At 42.4% G+C, this 25,694-nt stretch overlaps 1 protein-coding gene across 6 annotated transcripts in view; it reads left to right on the forward strand.

Annotated features, from left to right (window-relative positions):
- ZFYVE1 (zinc finger FYVE-type containing 1) overlaps positions 1-25,694 on the forward strand; it is a 118,430-nt gene that overhangs the window by 21,146 nt on the left and 71,590 nt on the right. For 5 of the 6 annotated variants that reach the window (XM_029598716.1, XM_029598718.1, XM_029598719.1 and 2 more), the window contains 2 exons: positions 14,866-15,080; positions 21,293-21,399. In XM_029598716.1, the coding sequence (XP_029454576.1) occupies positions 14,866-15,080; positions 21,293-21,399 (322 nt within the window). Of the gene's footprint in view, positions 1-14,062; positions 14,313-14,865; positions 15,081-21,292; positions 21,400-25,694 lie in introns of those variants that run through there. The other variant, XM_029598722.1, reaches the window with a different exon arrangement.

Raw genomic sequence — 25,694 nt, forward strand, 5'->3', positions numbered from 1 at the left:
ATTTCCAGAGTGAAACAGCACCCACTCCTGTATGCGAGTAAAAATGTGTGCATTTTAGCAATGTGCATGCTTTTATCTGCATACTGTAGAGGTGGTAGTGGGGGCAGGGAGAGGGCAAAGAATTGGAACTACATATGTAGCTTTGGATTACGCAGAACCGTGTGCAGAGAAATCGGGCACAAATCTGCCGCCTTTTCCCTTGGGCAATAATCAGAGCAAAATTACTAGTGTACTTTTGCTCCAAATATTTGTGCAAATCTCGCAGCTAAAAGTACTCACAGAGTTTGCATTAACATGCTGCATTTTGATTATTTACCCCCAAAGTATTTTGAAGATAGCATTTCTTTAATCTTTTGAAGAAATGACTTCAGAGTTTTCTTGTTTCGTTATGCAATGCATACTGTACAATGAAGAATTTTTATGTTCATGAGAGCAATTTTCAAAGATGTTTTCTCACATAAAACAATGTTTTATGTGCAGAAATAGAGAATTTCAAAAGACCCCCCCCCCCCCCCCCATCTTCATGTAAAGATACATGTGTAACTTTATATGCGTAAAGGCATACCTGGGAGCAAGTTTAGGGAGGCGATAGCAGTTGCATGCATATTTTTGAAGCTGTGGAAGTATTTGCATATTTTCCATGAATGCAGGTCTCTGTGTATAGTTTTTCTGACTGAATTTTCAAAGAGAACTTTTTCTCTTTTGAAAATTGGCATAAAGTCTGTGGGCAAAAAGTACTCATTGACTTTTCTGCACATGGTTTTAAAGTTTACCCCTCCCCCTATGCTATGAATTTTAATTTTCTAAAAGTTAATAGATACTCAAAGTTAGATTCAAATCAATGTCTTTAATTTATTCTTTACAATCTCATCACCCTTCTTTTCTTTTTTTGTAAACTGTAAATCCCTGAATATATGGTTCTGCCAGGCCCCCTTCACTTCTTAGATACCATAAGGAGATGTTTTTTTTCGTAGAATAATTAATGTATACTTTATTAGGAACTTGTCAGTTATAGCAAGTATATTACAGCAAACCTGACAGAGTTCTTATCAGAAAAGTGCAGCAAGAGAAAAAGTGGAAATATTTTCTGTTAATTGTTATGGAAATGAATCTCATTTATTTTCCTAGCATGTAGACAGATGGACTCAAGACCAGTGGGTTTATGCTCCCCTGCCAGCAGATGGAGATGGAGCAAGCTGACGTCACAGTATACATAATCCTGTGGTGACCCCCAGCCTGCTAGTATTCTCCATGTCCAGCATATGGTCGACATGCATCTCCCTGTGGGGATTGCTTTGACCTTTTTGAAAGGAGAAATTTGAAATTCTAAATTCAGGAAAAGATAGCCCCGCTCTCCTGCGGTGATACCTTAAGGTCCCTCCCCTAGTTGAGCATTCCTGAGGCGATTTCTGTGGTCCCTCAGAGGTGTGCCTTGGTCTGGTAGCTGGGTTTCCTTGCATGGACTTAGCTGCTAGTTCAGTTGAAAGGCAGCGGGTGCAGGAGGCCGAGAGCAGCGGTGATGGCAGATGCTTTCTCCCCTGGCAGCCAGAGACGGTCTCTGTACTCAGCCGGTAAAATTATCCACACAACATGAGGGAGATGCAAAAAAAGTAACGGTCCAAAAGTTAGTTCTTTCTTAAATTGTCATTTATTATTTTTTCAAAATAAAGCAACTGCTCCAGAACTCAACATACTGAATTACAGTCCTCAAACAGGTCCCCTGACACGGTCCCGTGTTTTGCTCCAAGCTGCGTCGGGAGGGACTGATAATTATATTTAAACACTGTAAATCAAAACAAGAAATACAAGCATGTCAAATACAATGGACCAAGGAAAAGGGACAAGCTTTTAAATAACCTTAATGTAGATGTATTGTTGAAAATAGAGTAAAGGAGAGCAAACAGTACTTATTGTAGCGTCCATTTAAAGGACCGGGTTTTGGCACGAAGCGCTACACCAATCAGAAAGCACGAACACAATACATGTAAGCCAATAGGAAAAAGCAAAAACTAGATGAAATGAAACCATTCTATTTCGTAATGGAGTCCTTTAGGAGCTAGACAGTCCACTTTAAAGATCCATTTTTTGCTCCCTATGTAATAAAAATTCTGAAAAGTTACCCCCACTCTCCGGTGGGGGGACAGTGTCAATGATCAGGAACTTAAGGTCTGCTTCTGTATGGGAATGCTGAGACCAATGGGGCACCAAAGGAGCTGTTTCACGACCAGTCCTGATATTAGACCTCTGTTCAATGATCCTAGTATGCACCGGCCGAATGGTTTTACCTATGTACAACTTAAAACAAGGGCATACAATCACACCTCGTGAAGCACAAGTGGTGGAAACATTTAGATGATATTCACGATGAATGACTGGATGTACAAAGGAAGAACTAGGTAGCCCATGAGGGCATACAGAACAATGACCGCAGGGTGAAAAACCACAAAAAGGAGGGAGATTTGAAACTGTAGTATCCTTTAACTGAGAATGAACTAATAAATCTCTAAGATTACGGCTGTGTCGGAAAGTGAACCTTAAAGGAAAGTCAAAACATTTATGTAATGCCAAAATAGGCCAATGGCGGCTTATGGTCGTAAGATCCCAGGTGTGAGTAGAAAAGGGTAAAATACAATTAATACATCCTTCAGAGGAACGGGTTTGAGGAGAAAAATAGAAGATCACGATTTATTTATTTATTTATTTATTTATTTATTTGCAGTTTTTATATACCGACATTTGTTTAGTAACCTCACATCGGTTCACAATTAACAGAAAAAGATTTGCAAAAAGTGCCCTTTTAAAAGCCCTCTGGAGAGTCCGGCAAGGGTACTCCGTCCAGAAGAAATTCAAAATTACCCCCCAACTAAAGCCTCACGCCTTTCCTCGACCAAAGACCGAGCTTTTTCAATAGCAGGTCCATCTATTTCAACATTCCTTCAAGCCTCCGATTAGAACCCTGTCTCATTACATTCAGAAAAAAACTTAAGACGTGGCTATTCCACCAAGCCTTCGATGATCCTCCAGACAATCCTTAGTCTTCTTTTTCCTCACTTGGACGTAGAAGATTGAAGTCCTCCAACCATTCAAACGAAGGACTCTGGCACTCACTGATTAAAGCATCTTTTGCTCTAATCCAAATTCCTTTTTGTATTATGCTTCTTTAATTACCTTTTGCCTTTAACTTTCTTCCAGCTCTTAAGCTTCCCAAGTTTTTTACTCCTTGTTAAATGTAACTTTACCTTATTCACTTCTCTTGTTAATTACTTTTATTTATTGCTTCAGTTATACCCTTGTTTTATGTAAACCGATCCGATATGGTTTTTACTATGAAGGTCGGTATAAAAAAGTGTTAGTTAAATAAATAAAATTAATTCCCTTAGCATAATTCTTCCATTCATTCAATAGTGCAAATGGATGTGTATCCTAGATCTCAAGGATGTCTTGTACTAGCATTCCAATTCATTCTGCTCATTGGCATAACCTACACTTCCAAGTGGATTTCTCCCACTACCAATACAAAGTCCTTTTGTTCAGCCTCTCTTCTGCACTCAGTTTTATGAAGTGCCTTACGGTAGTAGCAGTACACCTATTTCACCAGGGAATATGTCTTACCATACCTTGACAATTGGCTGATCATAGTGCAGCCTCAAGAAGACGTTCTCTGTTCCCTAAATGTGACTATTCATTATCTATAGAGCTTAGGTTTTCTCAACAACTTCAAAACTAGAACCCACACAGCACCTCCAGTTCATAGGGGCGTGCATCAACTCATTGCTACAGAAAGCATTTCTGCCCAGTGAATGGATGTCCACCATGATTTTGCTTATCTAAACAAAACTGTCCAATCAGAAGTCTACAGCCAGGAATCTCCTTGTAATATTAGGTCATATGGTGGCAGCCATCCACATTAGTTCACTAAACCTGCTTTCACATCTGACATCTCCAGTGGGATCTCATTGGGATCAACTCGCTCAACCCCTCTCTTTAGTAGTACAGAACCCACTGTCGGTGGCAAGGGAGTTGCAGTAGGGGTTATGTCACCTAGGGTGACATAACCACCATTTATTTATTTATGTGCTCAGAGATGGTGCCTCACTTTGCCTGCTTCCCTATCAGCTTGTTCTCATAACAGATGCTTCCACCAGAGGTTCGGGAGCCCATGTGGAATCCTTCTGCACTCAAGGGGTTTGGTCTCCTCAGGAGTCTTTCAAATCAGTATCTTGGATTTAGTGATATGGCATGTTCTCGCCACATTCACACACAGTCTCCAAGGGAAAAGCATCCTAACTCAGACAATCAGGTTGCCATGTTCTATGTTAACAAATGGAGGAATAGGTTTGTGGCCTCTCTGCTGGGAAGTGCTGAAAATCTGGAATTGAGTGGAATTGATATCAAGTGACCTTTCATGCAACTTACCTACCAGGTTTCTCCAAAATTCTAGCAGATCACTTCAGTAGATTTCAACCTCATGAGTGATCTATGCAGCGATCTGTAGCAAACAAACTATTTGACTTCTGGTGCTACCACAGTGGACCTGTTTGCATCACAGCAAAACATAAAACTAAATCAATTTTGCTCCATTCTACCAGGCAATCTCAGATTAGTACAAGATGCTTTCCTACTTGATTGGGGTCAAAGCCTCCTGTACGCTTTTCTGCAGATACTCAGGGCTGGCGCGTCCATTAGGCGAACTTCGGAGGTCGCCTAGGGTGCCGAGCCGTAGGGGGCGCTGAAGAGCAGCCACATGGTGCCGCAAGCGGGGCCTATCCCGCTCATGGCAAACAGAGAAATAGAGATTGTGTGCTTCTCAGGGCCGCGAGCAGCGCAATCGCGGCCCTGAGAAGCACACAGCGTCGCACCCCCCCCCCCCCTTTTTACCTGTTTCGGCACAGACTGTTTCTATTTCGCTTTGCTGCAAGCGGGATAGGCCCCGCTTGTGGCACCACGTGGCTGCTCTTCGGCGCCCCCTACGACTCTGCGCCCTGAGAAGCACACAGTCTGCGCTGAAACAGGTGGTGGGGGGGGGGGGGGCGGCAGCGCAAGGGTCGCCTAGGGTGCCCAATACCCTTGCACCGGCCCTGCAGATACTCTTCATTGCCAAAACAGTACAGAAATAATAGAATTGTGTGTTTAATCACTCATGTTTTCTTAAAATGCTACACATCTTACAAATTCTGCCAGGGGTATGTAAATTTATGAGCACAACTGTACACATACCAAATTTGTCTAGGCCATGCTGGTGCTATGAGGATCAGGTGAGTGCAGTACTGAAGAACTTTTTGAATTGTTTTGGCAATGAAGGGTATCGGCAAAAAAGCATTCAGGATGCTTTGGCCCCAAAGGAGTAGGAAAGCATCTTTTGCTAATCTAAGATTGCATGCACAAATTTGTAAATTTAAACCAAGAACTTCATTTGCATAGAAATTGCATTACCGTGGACCACAATAAATCAAAACTAATTCTAATAAGAACCATTGAGTGGTACAATTATACTACTATGCTTATGCACACATCTTTCTAGCTCAGGTTTACTCTACAGTGAAGTCTTTTATCAATTTTGGGCTTGATTTTTATCAAGTATTGTCTTGTTTGTCTATGGGACAGAGTTTTGCAGCTGTATTAGTCCTGCAGAAAACTAGAGTCTTGGTAAACTGTGACTCCTTTTTTGAAAGACCAACAAAGATGCAGGTCCGGCTTTTGAGGTGTGTAGCCACATAGGGCACCATGCTGAAGGAGGCGCCACTGCCCCGCCACTCCTGCACCCTTCCATATGATGTCTGCAAGCAGGAGACACAAGAACACTGTGCAGAAGAAAGGAACCCTCCTGTTTCTGGTGGTAGGTGAAGGATCAGCCTGCAGGAAAGTGGGGTGGGGGGGGGGGGGAGGGTTGCTGCTGAGCAGGAAAGAGGATGTGGAGAAAATGCTAGGAAGAGTGATACTGAGCACTATGGACAGGAGAAAAGGGCAGAGGGAATGCTGGTGGAGGGTGATGGAATTGTGGGGAGAGAAGAGGTGGGCATACTATATACATAAGTCACTGCTAAAGGAGGGACTGCTCTGTCAAAGCTATGGTCCATGGAGGGGAGGCATTAATTTCAGTTGTTGCACAGGGTGCAGTTAGCCTAGAGCCAGTCCTACAAAAATGATATTGTATATGAACTTTTGAGATCTCGCAGGACCCTGTCTTGAAAGGTCACATACAATATCCTTTTAAGACTCCAGTTTGTTGTATGTAGAAAAAAGACTGGTGGTGGTGGTGAGGAGGGCAGAAGCCCATTATTATGGACCATCAAAGTCATTAGTACATTAATTTGTTTGGTCAAGCCAGTTCTTATAGGTATGAGGAGGCTTAACCAGAGTATTTTATGAGGTTCTTATTGGATATGCAAAACCCCAGTTTTTTAGTCATTCAAGCTTTTTCTAACATGCATGTTGCTCAGTTCCCACTGGCTTTCATGTTCTTAATTTTCCCAAGATTTACCTATGTAGGACAGGATTGGTGTAAGATATTATGTTCATCCCATGCAGTGCTAAATGCTTTCAACATGCATAATATATACCGGTATAGTATTTACAAAGTGTCTGAATTCAGGATTATTTAATGAACTCTGGACAGAATTGACTCTTGCAGAATAACTGCAGATGAATTACATAGTACGTATGTAGTTAATCCAGCAGCTTTGAGAGGTCTTCTGTGTAACTTACATATGCTGCTTGAAGGTTCTATAAAAATTTTGCAGTTTGATTTTTAAAGAAAAGCACTAGCAAGGTATTTGAGAGAGAGCAGAGGCCTGCTCTCCAATTTTTTTTTTATTACAGAATGGGCGGTAATTGCTTTTTAAATTGGAAACCATAATATAGGGGGAGATAGGAAGAGGGTGAATTAAAATTGAGGAGTATGTCTTCTGTAGTTCTTGGAAGGTTTGCAAATAGTTTATTAAAAATTAATGAGCTCCTGAGATGCAAAAGGGTTTCTTGGGGTTAAAGGTGAAAGCCAGTACTGATACTTTTGACTGTTATCGTTTTGTAGAATTGATGCCCGTTGTCATAGTAATGACAGCAGAAAAGGACTAAATGGTCCATCCAGTCTGCCCAGCAAGCTTCTTATGGTAGTATCTGCTGCACTGTGGAGGATACCCCCATGTATCTCTTAAGGGTAGTAACTGCTGCTTCATGCAGTTACCCCCAGGCCTTATGATAATCCATAAAAAAAAAATACTGCTAGCAACATTTTTACTGGATGATGAGACTTATTGAAAACTCAGACAGTGCTGCTTGAAGTGCTTTGCTTATGGACTTAGACTTGGCCATAGGAAAAAAAGCACAGGACTGCTTCTATGTCTGCGTATCACTACCCCAGACCATAAAAGTCAGGGCCTGTGTTTTCTGTCGTCTGAATTGAAGTCCTCTTCACCCACTCCGCCCCCAAAGCGGAGAGTGATGTTGCAGTTGAGTCAAAAGCATCAAGGCTTATTGGTAGTTGGTTTGCATGCACCAAGGCAGAGAGAGCAGGCCCTCGAGGAGCGAGTACCCGGTATTCCAGGTAGGCACCTGAAAAAAAGCATAGGGCCCCTGAGGAGCAAGTACCCAGGTTAGAGGTGAATGACCCCGGAAGGCAGAGAGAACTTCCAGCGGCAGCAAGGAAGCGGCAGAGCAACTTAGGCCGGAAGCAGCAGAGCATCTTAGACCGGAGGCAAATCCAATCCTTGCTAACTCAGTTTGTTAGCAAACTAAGGGCAGGCTAAATACCTGGATGGCGTGACGTCACTCAGAGGGGATGCCCCCCCGAGGTTCCGGCCATGACGTGGATAAAGTCGGTGGCGTGCACGTGCGCACCCTAGGAGGCCCTCAGGAAAAACATGGCGAACACAGTCACCGTAGCTGTTCCGGGGATGCTGGAGAGAGCGGCATGATGACGCAGCAGCAGCCTTCCTCCCAAGGCTTGGAGAGAGAAGGAAGAAAGGTGAGGCTCAGAGGTCGAAGCCGTCTGAGACCGGACGCAACAGAAAGGAATACGACTAGGGAGGTAATCAAATTTGCAGATACAAAATTATTCAGAGTAGTTAAATCACAAGCGGATTGTGATAAATTGCAGGAAGACCTTGTGAGACTGGAAAAGTGGGTATACAAATGGCAGATGAAATTTAATGTGGATAAGTGCATGGTGATGCATATAGGGAAAAATAACCCATGCTGTAGTTACACGATGCTAGGTCCCATATTAGGAGCTACCACCCAAGAAAGAGATCTAGGCGTCATAGTGGATAACACATTGAAACTGTCGTTTCAGTGTGCTGCGGCAGGCAAAAAAGCAAACAGAATGCTGGGAATTATTAGAAAGGGAATGGTGAATAAAACGGAAAATGTCATAATGCCTCTGTATCGCTCCATTGTGGGACCACACCTTGAATACTGTACAATTCTGGTCACCACATCTCAAAAAAGATATAGTTGCAATGGAGAAGGTACAGAGAAGGAAGATCAAAATGATAAAGGAGATGGAACAGCTCCCCTATGAGGAAAGACTAAAGAGGTTAGGACTGTTCCGCTTGGAGAAGAGACGGCTGAGGAAGGATATGATGGAGGTGTTTAAAATCATGAGAGGTCTAGAACGGGTAAATGTGAATCTGTTATTAACTCTTTCAGATAATAGAAAGTCTGGGGGGCACTCCATGAAGTTAGCATGCGGCACATTTAAAACTAATCCGAGAAAGTTGTTTTTCACTCAACACACAATTAAACTCTGGAATTTGTTGCCAGAACGTGGTTAGTGTAGTTAGTGTAGCTGGGTTTAAAAAAGGATTGGATAAATTCTTGGAGGAGAAGTCCATTAACTGCTATTAATTAAGTTGACTTAGAAAATAGTCACTGCTGTTATTAGCAACAGTAATATGAGATAGACTTAGATTTTGGGTACTTGCCAGGTTCTTATGGCCTGGATTGGCCACTGTTTGAGACAGGATGCTGAGCTTGATGGACCCTTGGTCTGACCCAGTATGGCATGTTCTTATGGTTAAGGGTAATAATCTCATGCCTTTTGTTAGGGTAGTAACTGCTGCTCCATGTAGGGTACTGCTATACATATCAATTCCCCAGACCGTAAAAGTCAGGGCCCTCTGTCTGAATCCAGTTCTTCTTTTCCCCTTTTCCCCTTGCTCTTGAAGCAGAGAGTAATGTTGCAGTTGCATCAAAAGCATGATGGCTTATTGGTTAAGGATAGTAACTGCTGTACCTGCAAGTTACCCCCCATGTACCCTTTTCTTCATTTCCATTCTCTAGTCTTTAGGCATCCACAGTGTTTATCCCATGCCCTTTTGTGTTCCTTGACTGTTTTTGTCTTAAACACCATCTCTGGAAGGGCATTCTAGGCATCCACCAACCTCTCCATGAAGACTTATTTCCTGACATTGGTTCTGAATCTTCTCCTCCTGGAGTTTTATTTTGTGACTCCTAGTTCTACTGATTTCTTTCCAACAGAAAAGATTCAAAGTTCTTGCATTATTAAAATCTCAAGTCTGTATCATCTCCTCTGCACCTCCTCTTTTCCAGGCTATATATATTTAGATCCTTCAGCCATTCCTCATAAGTCTTCCGAAAGTGACCCACACCATTTTGGTCTCCATTCTCTGGACTGCCTCCATTCTCTCTCTGTTCGTTTTGTGATATGGGCTCCAGAACTGAGCACAGTATTCCAGGTGAGGCCTCACCAAGGGCAGAATCACTTCCTTTTTCTTGCTCTTTATTCCTCTCTCTATGCAGCTCAGCATTCTTCTGGCATTAGCTATTGCCTTGGCGAAGCAATGTGACATCTTCAAATTTCCAGACATTTATTACCCCAAGATCACTCTTGGTCCGTGCACATCAGTCTTTCATCCCCCATCATATACAGCGGATGCAAGACTCTGCACTTCTTGCCATTGAATCTCAACTGCCAAATCTTTGACCACTGTTCAGTTTTTCTTAAATATTTTTATTCTCTCTCCTCCTTAAGGTGTGTCAACTCTGTTGCAGATCTTAGTGTCATCTGCAAATAGACAACTTTACCTTCTATCCCTTCTGCAATGCTGCTCATGAAGATATTGAAGAGAACCAGTCCCAGTACCAATCCTTGTGGCACTCCACTTAACATGGTTTTCTCTTCAGAGTAGGTTCCATTTACCATTACACTCTGACTCCTATCAGTCAACCAGTTTGTAATCCACTCCACCACCTTGGCCCTCACTGCGAAGCTTCTCATTTTCACAAGCCTCTTATGCGGAACTGTATCAAAAGTTTTTTGCTGAAATCCAAGTAGATCACACAGAGTGCTCTTCCTCAATACAATTCTCTAGTCACCCTATCAAAAAACTAAATCAGATTTGTCTGACAGAACCTTCTCCTGATGAATCTATGCTGCCTCGGTCCATCAGCCCACCTGATTGTAGATAGTTCACTATCCTTTCCTTCAGCAGCGTCTCTATTAATCTTCCTCCCACCAAGGTCAGGCTAACCAACCTGTGGGTTTCCAGCTTCCTCTCTGCTACCTTTTTGAAAAGTGGGGACTACAACTGCTCTTCTCCAATCCCTAACAGTCAAAGGCTATGTTAGTTTATACAAAAATCCTATCTCTTTACATAGTTTCTTATAAGGAAACCAGCCTTGTACAATCATTGTATCTGTCTCTCTCTTCCCCCTCCCCCCCCCAATCAAACATGTCTCATTCCTCCTCCTAATAACTTTTGAATGGTTCATTCAAATTTGAGCTATGGATGGTAGAAAACTCTCACTTTTCATGTGCCCTCAATTCTCCTGATACTTCAAAACCTTTCAGTTCATTTGAAATCTTGGAGGTCATAGCACATCGTGATGTACACTGAGCATTTTTAAAGCTGCGCTGCTGTTAGTGTCATTAACCTACTTAATTTCATAGCTGGTTATCTATAGGGAAGAGCAGTCTCTGTTTAATAATGTATTTATTACACATTCATATAAGTGGTGCCATGTTAGTTCAGACCAGTAATCTATTGAGTCCAGTGTTGTATCGCTGACAGTGGTCCAATCAGGTCACTTGGAAGTACCCATTAGATCTTAAAGAGGAGATCATTCCCTGTTGCTCATTCCCAGAAGTAAAAGGGCAGTTCTTAAGTCTACCTAATACTTAATGAACTTGTCCATTTTTTTTAATCCTGCTATATTATTAGCCTTGACCACATTCTCCAGCAACAAATTTTACTCTTTAATAGTACTTTGACTAAAAAAAATACTTTTTAAAAATGTATTTGAAATCTTCCAGTTAAGTTCCTGGAGTGTCTCCTAGTAGTATTTGAAATTGTGAATAACTGTTGCCCATTAACTTGTTTCACACCATATGATGTATGAACCATGTGCTCATAATCTTTCTTTGTGTTTGAAATAATAAAGAGATTTAAACATAACTAGTAACCACTTATTTTATAAACCTCTAGCTATGAATGTTATTTTTGTAAAAAGTTGGGATCTTAACATGGAACTACAGTATGTAAAACATCTAGATAGATAAATAAATCTCCTCTGTCAGTTCTTCTCCAAATACAAGAGCCTTTCTTCATAACAAACATTGTTATAACCATGTACAAATTTCTGTGCCAAAAAAGGAAATTAGGTATCATGAAATGTTCCTGCAGCCTTTCTTACTTTCTTTTTTTTTAATATAGAGCACAATATTTGTCATTTTAAATCCAGATTTAATTTTTGCTTTTCTGAGAGGCTGGTGCAAAGTCAAAATGGTTTTTAAAATCCTCATTTTAGTGGTTATCCTTTAAAGCACATGATATTTTCTGTTCTTGGTGGCTATAAGACATTTTTATCCAGTGTTTCATAACATTTTCTAGAGCAGCAGTTCTCATCTGGTGTGTCGCCACACTTCCAGGTCCCCCCCGCTAACCCAGCTGCTCCCCCTGCCCCAGCTAAATAGGAATTCATCCTTCGCCCAGGCTTAAAATGCTGATAATCTGGGTGGAAAGCTGCAGGAGAGCTGGAGTCAATGGCACCAGCCAGGGTCTCTTCTTCCCCCCCCCCCCCACGGCCCAGAAGAGGAAGTATTGGTCAGCAGCTGCATGCGCGGGAAGAAGAGACCATGCTAGTGTATGCAGCAATGGCCTGAAGAAGAGCAGTGCAGTGCGGAGCAAAAGAGGCGCAACGTCAGCCCCCACGGTCTTTTCTCGAGGCCGCAAGGGCTGGAAGTGGAGGAGGCTGCTGCTGTCGTTAGTTCGGTGGGGGTGGGAGAGACTGGGTTAGTGAGCAAGTAAGTATATGTACTTGAGATTATGTGTGTGTGACAGCATGTATGTAAGTGAATGATTTGAAAATCTGTGTATGTGTGTATGATTGAGATCCTTTCTGTGTGAGAGAGAGCACGAATGTAAGTGTATGATTGAGAACCTGAATGTGGGAGAGAGATCATGTGTATCTATGATTAAGAGTCTGTGTGAGAGAGCTCCTGTGTAAGTGAGAGACAGACCATGTGTGTGAGAGGAGGAGACAGCATGTATGTGTATGAGTGCCTGTGTGTAAGTATGAAAAGATAGCGTGTGTGTGTGTGTGTGTGTGTGTGTGTGAGATTAAGAGCCTATATAAGTGAAAGAGAAAACGTGTATATGTGCATGATTGAGAGCCTATGTATACAGTATGAAGTATTAATGCTCTTTCATACACTATTTAATAGAAAATCTGGCGATTTGCACCTCTGCTTAATTATTTTTTAAATATTTAATAACCTTGTTGTGTTTACTCTTAGAGCCTGATTTATTAAGCTTGTTTTTTTCTTAGAGACAAAATGGGAGAAAAGACCCTTCAGCATTATTCCATGCTCAGAAATGATTTGTAATGATGAAAGCATAGTTGCCCCCTTTTTCTATGTTCAATAGCTTTAAAGGTAGAAGAGCATTTATTTCATGTTGTACAGCTATTGTTTAGAGCTGGCCCATGCCAGTCATAGTGAAACCTATGGGATAAGTGTCCAGAGTGACAGAAATGACCTAGTCTTCTAGGACTCAAAAGGCATAATTCTAGATTTTCTCCAAACCAGGTATTATGTCTCAGAATTGCTGGTAATCTGGTTATTCTGCAGTTCTTGGTACCTTGGCTCAAAAATATTTTTTGTCACTGCCCTCTGCTGTGTTCCTGCTTTTAAATGGTACAAGAATAATTGCCCCAAATTCTGTTCCCCATCACATGGCAGGATTCATTTACCACCTATATCACTTGAAACTCGCTTATGGCGCACTAAGAGACTTCAAAGTGTGAATAAAGAAATTTTTGTATTTATAGTAAGAGCCGCATCTGCAAGCCTGACGACGTGTTCAACATGACCAGGTTGAACCATCCGGTCCGTTCATTTGTGGCTCTTACCCGGCCGTGAAGCCTGGAAATAACTGTTGTGGGCTGTTAAGCCTGAAAGAAACGTTTTTGTGTTTCTGGATTTTCATTTTTAGGACCTAGCTCTTTTTTTTCAATTTGTCGAGGATTCATTTACCCACAGCATGAAATATTTTGATTTTTATCGTTTCAAAAACAAGTCTGGATGTTAACTAATGTTTAATTTACAAATACCTTTTTAATAGAACACAAGAGAAGATGACAAATGTTAGCAAATAGGTTTTTTTTTTCTTAAAGTGGCTGGGTAAAAGTCATTAATATTGTTGCTCATAAAAGTGACAGATTGGTATATTAGTAATAGCTGTTAGTGACTACTAATCATCGTGTTGGAAGGTGTAGTTCTAATTCTTGCTTGTCGCTTTGCCACTTAATCTACACATTGCCAGTATATTTCAATTTTGACCTGTTCGAGATATTTCAGATTGGCTAAGATTAGTGTCAGATTGTGAGTGAATTTGTGTAATGTGGACTAGCATCATTGGGACATGAGCTGAGAACATTAACTTGTTTTCCAAATCATATTGGAACCCAAATCTTCAGTGCCAGGGAACTATTTAAAACAAAACTGGGAACTCTATTGTGTGCAAATCTGGGTTATGAAACTAAGTTGTGAAAGTACCATAGTGTAAAAAAGCGTCTGAAATTAGTTTCAGAAAGATTAAAAATTCATTCTAGAACCTAGTAGATTTTCTGCCAGACTACATCACATAGACGTACTGGCATTCCTTCCTGGAGGTACAGGGAAAACGCATCATAAATCTCTTTGTGACATTGCTAAGTAATCACGTGTGCATGACCATTGGAGCAAGAAGAACATTATTGGCTGAATTCCGCAGCTGGGTAATCAGAGTTGGCAATGTAATGCATAAAATAGGTTTGTGACATTTAAGGATTACACTTTCATAACACACAATGAGGTAGGTGAAAAGATAAGACAGACTGGGAGTCACACATTTATTTCTATCCATTTAGGTATATTTGAGTCCATTTGGAGAACTGAAGTGAAACTAGAATATAGTTCTCTGTTTTGCAGCAAACCAGATGTTCTGTAAATTGAGTGGGTATGCTGTGTCTTGCATGTGCAAGTTAAGATTATACATGGGAAGTGTGTAAATATCTTTCCCATTGTGAAGGGACTTTCCTTATACCCCATTAAACTGATGCTTAAGATTGGCAGATTGACCTTCGGGCAGGTCAAACTGCAAATATGGAAGTACTCATCCATGCACAAACTAGTTATTACATTAAAACTGGAAGTAAACATATTTTTCTCCTTTTTTTTTTTTCATGCGCCTCTCAGGCAAAAAGAAACATGAACAGTATTATAAAAGCTTCCTGTTTTTTTTCTTCCCCCAATAAGTAAGTTTCCACAACTGGGAATGTTTATCAAAAGTAGTAGCTAACTTAGTTATCACTAAATGTGAAATGAATACATGTCTTTTGTTCCTGCCTTTTGTGGATACTATACAGAACACCCCTCAGAGATGCCAGAGAAACTCATCCAAGAAAGATTCCGGAAACTGAGCCGCTTCCCTGAAGCCTTCAGCTCCATAGATTACAAAGGAACACGAACCTATAATCCACCAACGGACTTTTCAGGGCTGAGACGCACTGTGGAGCACCATCTTGAGAACAATACTACCCGTTCTCCTCGCCATCCAGGTGTGATTTATAAAGCTCTGAAGGTGAGCCATTCAAATTCCTTATGGTGGTGGAAAAGTATAAAGTGCTTGACATCTTAGAGTATAGCATGCATAGTGCTATATTAGGCTATCAAGTGAGAAACCTGATTTGATGATCAGGTTTTTTTTTTTTCCTTGGTGTTTAGGAGACCAGGTGCTCCATTCTGGGGGAGGCAGTGGGACTATCCTGGAGTCTATCTTGCACCTATCATTTTTAGATTGTGGACTATCATAAATGTACATATAATGACCCAACCTGTAGAGAAGGTTGCTATGCTATCAAGATAACAGAGATAAGGGAGGAGTACATAGAGCAGTAGACATTGTGACTTATTTTCAAGTCACAGGGAAGGATGCTTCTAACTTGTTTTAGTTTCCATATATCAGTTGGCAGAGATAATTGACAGTAGCTCTGGTGTAACCCTATCTTCGGGTGACTCCTGGAATGTAGGGGCATACAAGTCCCTGGGCCACTGCCTCTTGGATCTCCTTTCCCTCTCTCTCTCTCGGATAGAGTCCAAACTCCACAGTAGGCCCCTGGGGTTCTTCCGGTGGGGAGGAGGACAATCCTTCAGGGCCCTGGGCTCATGGGGGTGGGAACCCTAGAACAGTCTCTCATTCCACAGTTAATATCTAAGATGTACTCACATCTTGTCTCAGTTGGCATATGGAAACTTGAAGTGATGTTCAATAAAACTTTACTGCAACTTAGTAAAACGTGATCAGAATAAAAAAAAAATCACAAAAAAAAGACGCTTGGAATCTCTTGGTACAATACAAGAAAAACTCCAAGTGCCTCAGTCTTTTCAGTATCCAAACACTGAGTCAATGTCCCTTCCTAGTGACAGGAAAGTAGGGAAAAGGTCTTTCTTTCTTTGGATGGGAAGAAATTGGTGATAAGATTCATCCTCATAAAAACAGAAAAAAAACAAACTCTTCAAAATTTTTCTTTTCTGGCAGCTGCAGTCCCCGCTTAGACTGGTAGCAGGGCAGAGCAGCACTCTATCATATTCCCCCTCAGGCAGGGATGACTTCCCTCCTGAACTGGAAGCAGATCAAGGGAAAAAAAATCTTCTTTCTCAAGGGCAGATTCTTTCTGGGTCTGAGAGGGCACTAGTAAGAGCACAATCCTGATTACCAAACTGGTGCAGGCTGTAGGGCCCATGAGCATCCCATAAGAAATCCTACTTCCTTCCAAAACCAAAATTACAACCACATTGCACATGCTCAGCCAGGCTTTTATACTGCTGGGCTCAATCAATTCCTGCACCCTGGGTCTAAAAAGTGCCAAAGTTTTCCCTACAGTTTTACAAGGGGAAAATTAAGTGATAAGGGAGCGATGTACCCCTTGACACTAATTTTTATATTGCAAAATAATTTCCTTATAAAAATGTTCTTTTGAATTTGATGTTTATAGCCTACAAAGTGTAAATGTTTTTCATGACATTTGTACTATGACATTCAGGTACTGAGTGATATTCAGGGTGAATACTTCAATTTCTGGGACAATAGGAGAGAGCATTGTTGCCATGGCAACTAAAGTTAAGGATCATTTGCCTTGGTAACTCATGACTTATTTAAAACTAATTTAAAACTTTTTCATACAATTTTTCTAGAAAGGAGGGCAAAGTCTGTGTGTGTGTTTGTGTTTTGGAGGGAAGAGTGGTTTTTCTTATCCAGACATTTGATATTGACAGAACTCCATGACAATTGAGCTATTGAATACAAAACTGAAGGGGTGATGATGATAGATTCTGAAAATGTATTGTAGGATTGCATGGGCAAGAACTGAAAAATAAAGGGGAAGTTAGGTTCCATGTAAGAGGACTTTGGGTCTGATTTACTAAAGTTTCTCTCATGCCGTATCTATGGGAAAAAGTTTAGTAAACCAGACTCTCAGTCAAAAGAAGTTTGGTTATATATCTTTTGTCCAATATATTTGCTTTGTTCTGATTATCTGTCTTGGGTAATATGCAGTTCACAAAATAAATGTTAGTTCTCTGTACGTATCCGGATCAGTCCAGACTGTAGGTTGAACCTCCTGTCCAGCAGATGGAGACAGAGAAAAACTGAAAGGGTATCATATATCAGGACAGAGCCTACCCTGCATCTCTTCAGTATTTCTCTGTCTCCAGCAGATGTAGGCAGCTGAACCTGCGGTTCCCTTCTTTTCCTCAATTTCTTTTTCCCTGTGAGGTTTTCTTATCAGATTTTTTGCAAGATCAAGCAAGTATTCACTATCCTTTTATAATTTGGAAAAAAAAAAAAGGATCCAAATTGTTTTTATGCACAGTTTCTCTGATTGCATTCAAAACCTCTGCTCTGACGGAGACATCTGTCTCCTCGCTCTGCTGGGAGCCTAGGGGGGCTTGCCCCTTGATTATTCAGCCTAGGCTCCCTTTCCTGGTGACCTGATTGCTATTTGGGGCGATACTGGTGGTCCAGTCACTCCCCCTTTCTGGCTGCACTGACCCTGAGAAGCTAATACCTCAGGTCTCCCAGCAGGGAAGATCAATTCCCCTGCAATTGCTCCAAAAATAAAAGCAATTACTTTGGCAGACAAAGCAGATTTAATTTCTCCCTGCTCTGATTAAGTAGAGGTTGCGTGCAGGGTTCATTCGCCTGCATACGCTTACCCTTGCAGCCCAGCTCAGTTGATCGACTTTGCAGTGGCTCCCTTTGATCATGCCGCATTCTTCTGCCTGCCAAGCTTGCGGGGAGCCTGCTTTGCGGCTCTCATGGACCTCAAAACAGTCAACCGGGCCCCTAAGGTTCCCCATTTTCGAATGGAGACCCTGAGGGCGGTGATAGTGGCGGTTCGCTCAGGTGAATATCTGCCCTCACTCGACTTAACGGAGGCTTACCTGCACATACCGGTGCACTGCAACAATCAGAAGTATTTCCGGTTCAACATTCTGGGCAGCTCTTCCAGTTTCGGGCTCTTCCGTTCGGGCTCACCACTGCGCCACGTATTTTTACCAAGGTCATGGTGGTGGTGGCAGTCGCTCTCCACCAGGATGGTGTCCTGGTTCATCCTTACCTGGATGATTGGCTCATTTGAGCCAAGTCAGAGGCTCTCTGCAGGTCAGCGGTCGATAGTCTTGGCTTTCCTCACCTCCCTCGGGTGGATAGCCATCTTTTCCAAGAGCAATGTCCAGCCCTTCCAGGTTCTGGAATTCCTGGGAGCATGCTTAGACACCTGGGTCGACAAGGTGTTCCTGCTGGACGCTCAGGCAATCAAACTTATAGATCACGTGTGCAATTTTCTCTCTCTCTCTCGCTACCCACGGTCTGGGATTACCTTCCGGTCCTGGGGTCCATGGCTTCTACTATCGATCTGGTTCCTTGGGCTTTTGCACATATGTGTCCATTACAGAAAGCTTTGCTGTCCCACTGTTAGCCGGTGTCGGAACAGTTTTGGACGCTTCTCCCGCTCTCCAACTCCACCATCACTGACATGCAATGGTGGCTCTCGCTGTGCACCTCCTGAAGGGTATACCTCTACAGATGCCTCAGTGGATCATTGTCACGACGGACACCAGCCTCTCAGGATGGGGAGCAGTGTGTCAGACTCAATCTACGCAGGGATACTGGTCCCCAGTCCAATCCTGCTGGCACATCAATCGCCTGGAGGCCCGAGTGGTCCGTTTAGCCCTCAAGGTCTTTCTTCCTCTCATCCATCACAAGGTGGTGCGGGTTCTCTTGGACAATGCCATCACGGTGGCCTACATCAACCGACAGTGGGGCACCAGAAGTCGCCTGGTGGCTCTGGAAGCCAGCAAGCTGTTCGCCTGGGCGGAGCTTCACCTAGATCGCTTTGCAGCTTCCCACAGTGCGGGGAAGAGAATGTTCAAGCCAACTTCCTCAGTCGTCAGCGTCTAGACCTCAGAGTGGGGGGAGCTGTCCGGAGCGATGGCTCTGATCATCTGCAGGTGGGGTCCCCCCCCCACTTAGACTTGATGGCCACTCTGAACAACGCAAAAGCTCCCAGGTTCTTCAGCCGCAGAAGGGAGCACTGCTCGGAAGGAGTGGATGCCCTGGTTCTTCCCTGGCCTCATGACGTTCTCCTGTACATGTTTCCCCCTTGGCCCCTGGTGGGAAAAGTACTTAGAAGAATAGAACTTCATCTGGGACCAGTCATTCTCGTGGCACCCGAGTGGCCCTGCAGACCATGGTACGCGGATCTAGTGAACCTCGCGACAGACTGTCCTCTTCGCCTCGGCCATCTTCCACACCTGCTCTGACAGGGTCCAGTATTTTTCGATCAGGCGGATCGCTTTTGTCTAGCGGCCTGGCTTTTGAACGGCGGCGATTAAGAAGGAAGGGATATAAAGAAGAAGTTATATCCACTCTGTTGCGGGCCCATAAGCCTTCTACCTCTCACTTACGTCCAGGTTTGGAGAGTTTTTGAGAGTGTCTTTGCTGAGTCCGGAGTGCCGGCACCCAAGGCTCCGGTATCCCAGGTCCTCTCAATTCTCCAGAATGACCTTTCTAAGGGTTTATCTTTCAACTCCTTACGGGTACAAGTTTCCGCTCTCGGGTCCCTCTTAGGTAGTATCGATGGTTACGCAGTGGCGGCTCATCCTGATGTCATTCGATTCCTCAAGGGGGCCAAGCATTTGACTCCGCCTGTCCGGGCTGCTTGTCCCTCGTGGAGTCTTGACTTGGTGCTTCGGGTTCTCTGCGAGGCGCCCTTCGAACCCCTCCGGCAGGCTACGCTTAAGAATCTGACTCTCAAGACCGTTTTCCTCGTCTCTATTTGTTGCGCTAGGAGGGTGTCTGAGCTCCAAGCGTTGTCTTATAGGGAGCCCTTTCTCCGATTTTCTGATTCCAGGGTCTCCCTAGAGATGGTACAGTCATTCTTGCCGAAGGTTGTGTCTTCCTTTCACGTCAATCAGTCGGTGGAGCTCTCTGCTTTTTCTCCTGAGGACATTGCGAACACGCCTGGTGGTGACCTGTGGCACCTTGATGTGAAAAGAGTACTACTATGATATTTACAGGTTACAAATGAGTTTTGAGTCTCTGATCATCTTTGTCTTATGGAGTGGTCCAAAGAGAGGAAACAAGACTTCTAAGGCTACGATTGCTCGCTGGCTAAAGGAGGCGATTGCATCAGCATACATCTGTCGGGGCCGGACGGTTCCGGAGGGTTTAAAGGCCCACTCTTTACGTTCACAAGCTGCTACTTAGGCGGAGAGTCAGTCGGTCTCTCCACAGGAAATTTGCAGAGCAGCTACTTGGAAGTCTCTGTATACCTTTGCTTGTCATTATCACCTCGATGTGCAGACGCCAGTTTTTGGCTCCTTCGGACGGCAGGTGCTTCGAGCGGGGGACTGTCTTGGTACCACCCTGTTTAGAGAAGCTTTGGTGCATCCCACTGTCTGGACTGATCTGGGTACATACAGGGAAAGGAAAATTGGTTCTTACCTGCTAATTTTCGTGACTGTAGTACCACGGATCAGTCCAGTCTCCAGCCCGGGTACTGTTGCTACATCTGCTCAAAGTTCTTCCTCTTGTTTCTTCACAGCAATTTGGAGGATCTAGCTGCTTCCTATCAGAACTTTAAGGCACTGGAAGCATCTACTAGATGAATATGAATATATATGTAAGAGTGGTTGTTTAGAGTTTTGAATTCAATTTACCAGTTACTTGTTGCTTGCTTGATCTTATGCTGGTTATCTTTCTATTTATCTGCTTTGATAACGTTTATACTGAAGGGATGCAGGGTAGGCTCTGTCCTGATATAGGATACCCTTTCAGTTTTTCTCTGTCTCCATCTGCTGGGCAGGAGGCTCAGCCCACAGTCTGGACTGATCCGTGGTACTACAGGAATGACAATTAGCAGGTAAGAACCAATTTTCCTATTTAATATTTCTTCTTGGCTAATGGAAAAGCTAGTTCAATAAATTGTTTATATTCTTGTACCATATTCATTTTCCTTTCCCTTTTCTGTTGCTCATATTGTCCATAGAGAAGGGAAAATAAAGGAGTTTGGCATGGTTTTCTTCAATATGATTTTATTCTGGGCAGGAAAAGAATATAGGGTCTGGCTGGCTGCTTCTTTCTATACCTACCAAATATTATACTCACAAATTTTCATACAGAGCTTTAGTGCAAGAAAATCTTTTTAGAAATCCACTATTTTATCAAGACAGCTTTACATTGTGATATTTTGTCTAAATTGATCTGGGAATTTCTTGCTGTCTATCCTACAGGCTTTGAGTGACCGTTTCAGTGGAGAGATCCCAGATGATCATATGGCTCATAGTTGTTTTTTCCCAGATGAATACTTTACTTGCTCCTCAGTCTGTCTCAGTTGTGGGTAAGTGACTCTTCAGCAGAAGACAGTTGTAATTTTTTAATTTTCTAGCATGTAAACAGATTGACTCGGGACCAGTGGTTATGCACCTCTGCCAGCAGATGGAGACGGAGCAAACTGACATCTCAGTATATATACTCCTGCAGTGACATCAGCCTGCCAGTATTCTCAGTCTCCAGCAGTTGGTGGATGTGTTATCTCCCTACTAGGGATTGCTTCAGATTTTAGAAGGAGAATTTTATAAAGAAAAGAACATAAGAAAATGCCATACTGGGTCAGACCAAGGGTCCATCAAGCTCAGCATCCTGTTTCAAGCAGTGGCCAATCCAGGCCATAAGAACCTGGCAAGTACCCAAAAACTAAGTCTATACCATGTTACTGTTGCTTGTAACATCAGTGGCTATTTTCTAAGTCACCTTAATTAATAGCAGGTAATGGACTTCTTAAAGAACTTATCCAATCGCTTTCCAAACGCAGCCACATCAAAAACCTGGCAAGTACTCAAAAACTAAGTCTATTCCATGTTACCATTGCTAATGGCAGTGGCTATTCTCTAAGTGAACTCAATAGCAGGTAATGGACTTCTTCGCCAAGAACTTATCCAATCCTTTTTTAAGCACAACTATACTAACTGCAATAATCACATCCTCTGGCAACAAATTCCAGAGTTTAATTGTGCGTTGAGTAAAAAAGAACTTTCTCCGATTAGTTTAAAATGTGCCACATGCTAACTTCATGGAGTGCCCCCTAGTCTTTCTACTATCCGAAAGGGTAAATAATTGATTCATATCTACCCGTTCCAGACCACTCATGATTTTAAACATCTCTATCATATCCCCCCTCAGCGTCTCTTCTCCAAGCTGAAAAGTCCTAACCTCTTTAGTCTTTCCTCATAGGGGAGCTGTTCCATTCCCCTTATCATTTTGGTAGCCCTTCTCTGTGCCTTCTCCATCGCAATTTTATCTTTTTTGAGATGCGGTGACCAGAATTGTACACAGTATTCAAGGTGCGGTCTCACCATGGAGCGATACAGAGGCATTATGATATTTTCCATTTTATTCACCATTCCCTTTCTAATTCCCAACATTCTGTTTGCTTTTTTGACTGCCGCAGCACACTGAACCGACGATTTCAATGTGTTATCCACTATGACGCCTAGATCTCTTTCTTGGGTTGTAGCACTTAATGTGGAACCCAACATAGGGAAAAATAACCCGTGCTATAATTACACAATCTGCATCACCTTGCACTTATCCACATTAAATTTCATCTGCCATTTGGATGCCCAATTTTCCAGTCTCACAAGGTCTTCCTGCAATTTATCACAATCTGCTTGTGATTTAACTACTCTGGACAATTTTGTGTCATATGCAAATCTGATTATCTCATTCGTCGTCTTATTTCTTTCCAGATCATTTATAAATATATTGAAAAGTAAGGGTCCCAATACAGATCCCTGAGGCACTCCACTGTCCACTCCCTTCCACTGAGAAAATTGTCCATTTAATCCTACTCTCTGTTTCCTGTCTTTTAGCCAGTTTGCAATCCACGAAAGGACATCGCCACCTATCCCATGACTTTTTACTTTTCCTAGAAGCCTCTCATGAGGAACTTTGTCAAACACCTTCTGAAAATCCAAGTATACAACATCTACCGGTTCACCTTTATCCACATGTTTATTAACTCCTTCAGAAAAGTGAAGCAGATTTGTGAGGCAAGACTTGCCTTGGGTAAAACCATGCTAACTTTGTTCCATTAAACCATGTCTTTCTAAACGTTCTGTGATTTTGATGTTTAGAACACTTTCCACTATTTTTCCTGGCACTGAAGTTAGGCTAACCAGTCTGTAGTTTCCCTGATCACCCCTGGAGCCCTTTTTAAATATTGGGGTTACATTTGCTATCCTCCGGTCTTCAGGTACAATGGATGATTTTAATGATAGGTTACAAATTTTTACTTATAGGTCTGAAATTTCATTTTTTAGTTCCTTCAGAACTCTGGGGTGTATACCAATCTGTCCAGGTGATTTACTACTCTTCAGTTTGTCAATCAGGTCTACCACATCTTCTAGGTTCACCGTGATTTGATTCAGTCCAACTGACTTATTACCCATGAAAACCACCTCCACTACGGGCACCTCCCCAACATCCTCTTCAGTAAACACCGAAGCAAAGAAATCTTTTAATCATTTAAGCCTCGTTCTCATGCAGTGATACCAAATGGTCCCTCCCCCAGTTGAGAATGCCTGAGGTGACTTCCTTGGTCCCTCAAATGTGTGCTTTGGTCCTGTAACTGGTTTTTCAGTTGGCATGGACTTAGCTGATTGTACAGCTTAAAGGCAAGTGGGTGCAGGAAGCCAAGTGCAGCAGTGATAACAGATGCCCTCTCCCCCCCGCAGCCAGAGACTGTCTCTGTACTCAGCCGGGAAGGGCTGAACCTCAGGAAAGTTTAAAAAAAAAAGTCTGTCAGAGACAGAGTACAGGGGTTGTGTAGAACTTCCTCCAGTCTCTGTGCTTGGTGTACCGTTCCGACGTTTGCTCCCACTCCTGTCGAGCAGCCCAGGTTGGGTAGGCCCCGTTGTTAGGCTTTTTCCTGTGAACCATGTGAAAGGCTGTGGCAGCGTTTTTGCACGCTTTTCTGTGTGTTCGACTGCCCTCTATAGGAACGTTAGTGTGCACAGTACATCCGGCTATGCGTCCAAATAGTGTGCCCAGTTTTGTTTTTTTTGTGCGTGCTACCTGTGTGCACATTCTAAAACGTATCTGTTAGTTAGTTATTTATTTATTTATTTATTTTTGGTTTTTATATACCGATCTTCCTGCATTAAATACAAATCAAACCGGTTTACAAGGAACAGAAAATTGCCTGAACGGCGATACATAGAACTCAGAACATACATAGTAATAGGGCAAATACAGTTAAAATTTAAATTTAACTGAACAGAGAAAAAAAAATATTTAAAAAATATTTACAATGCATAGTCATAAATGTCCTAAAGCATTCATAGAGAAAAATGTGCTTAGTTAAAATGCAGAGTCTGGAAATGCAAGGTTGAATAACCATGTTTTTAATTTTTCTTAAAGGATATTGGGCAAGGATCTTGTGTAAGGTCCGGTGGGAGATTGTTCCATTGAGTGGGTCCTGAGGTAGAGAAGGCTCTGATCTTTAGTGATGTTTTTGCTTGAGGGACGAAGAGAGTGCCTTGATAAGCTCTTCTCATTGGTCTAGTGGGATTATTAGGGCGAACTTGGTGAGTTAAATCGATTGGGGCAAGATTGTGAACAGATTTGTGCATGATGGTCAGCACTTTGTATCGGATTCTATATTTGATAGGGAGCCAGTGAAGGTTGTATAGAATGGGAGTAATATGGTCCCTTTTTTTAGAATTGGTTAGAATCCTGGCGGCTGAATTCTGTAACATTTGAAGTGGCTTAGTGGTGATAGCTGGGAGTCCAAGTAATAATGAGTTACAGTAATCAATTTTTGTGAGAATGATTGCTTGTAAAACCAGACGGAAATCATAAAAGTGCAGGAGAGGTTTAAGCTTCTTAAGGACCTGTAGTTTGAAGAAGCACTCCTTTGTTGTATTGTTGACAAACCTTTTGAAGTTCAACTGGTTGTCCAGGAGAGTGCCTAGATCTCTTACGTGAGAGGTCTTTTTGATGTTATCTAGTTTTGTTGAAGGGAAGTTAGGAAGAGATCAATTGTCAGCTTGAGGTTGATCATCTTGGTGAAAAACTGTCTCCCTGGACTTGAGGTTTTCATCTTGAGAAATGATTATGAATTCAGTTTTGTCTGTGTTGATAACTAGGTTAAGCTGGAAAAGGAGTGAACTGATTTCCTTAAAGCAATTATCCCAAAACATAAGGGATTTTTGTAACGATTCCTTGATTGGAATGAGAATTTGGATATCATCTGCATAGATGTAATGCTTGATTTTTAACTTGGTAAGGAGGAAGCAGAGTGGAAGCAGATAAATGTTGAAAAGAGTTGGTGAAAGGGCGGAGCCCTGTGGGACACCCAAGATGGATCTAATTGGATGTGATTGCTTATTGTTGATTTTAACTTTGAATGATCTATTGCTAAGGAAAGAACGGAACCAGTCAAGGGCAGAACCATCAATACCAATATCTTTGAGTCGGTCAAGCATGATTGAGTGGTTGACCGTATCAAAGGCAGCCGAAAGATCAAGGAGGATCAGTAGGTGTGATTGTTTTTTATCTGAATTTACAATAATGTGGTCCGTCAAAGATATCAAAAGTGATTCTGTGTTACGATATTTACGGAAACCATATTGT

This window comes from Rhinatrema bivittatum, chromosome 4 (assembly GCF_901001135.1).
Source record: "Rhinatrema bivittatum chromosome 4, aRhiBiv1.1, whole genome shotgun sequence".
Taxonomy (NCBI): domain Eukaryota; kingdom Metazoa; phylum Chordata; class Amphibia; order Gymnophiona; family Rhinatrematidae; genus Rhinatrema; species Rhinatrema bivittatum.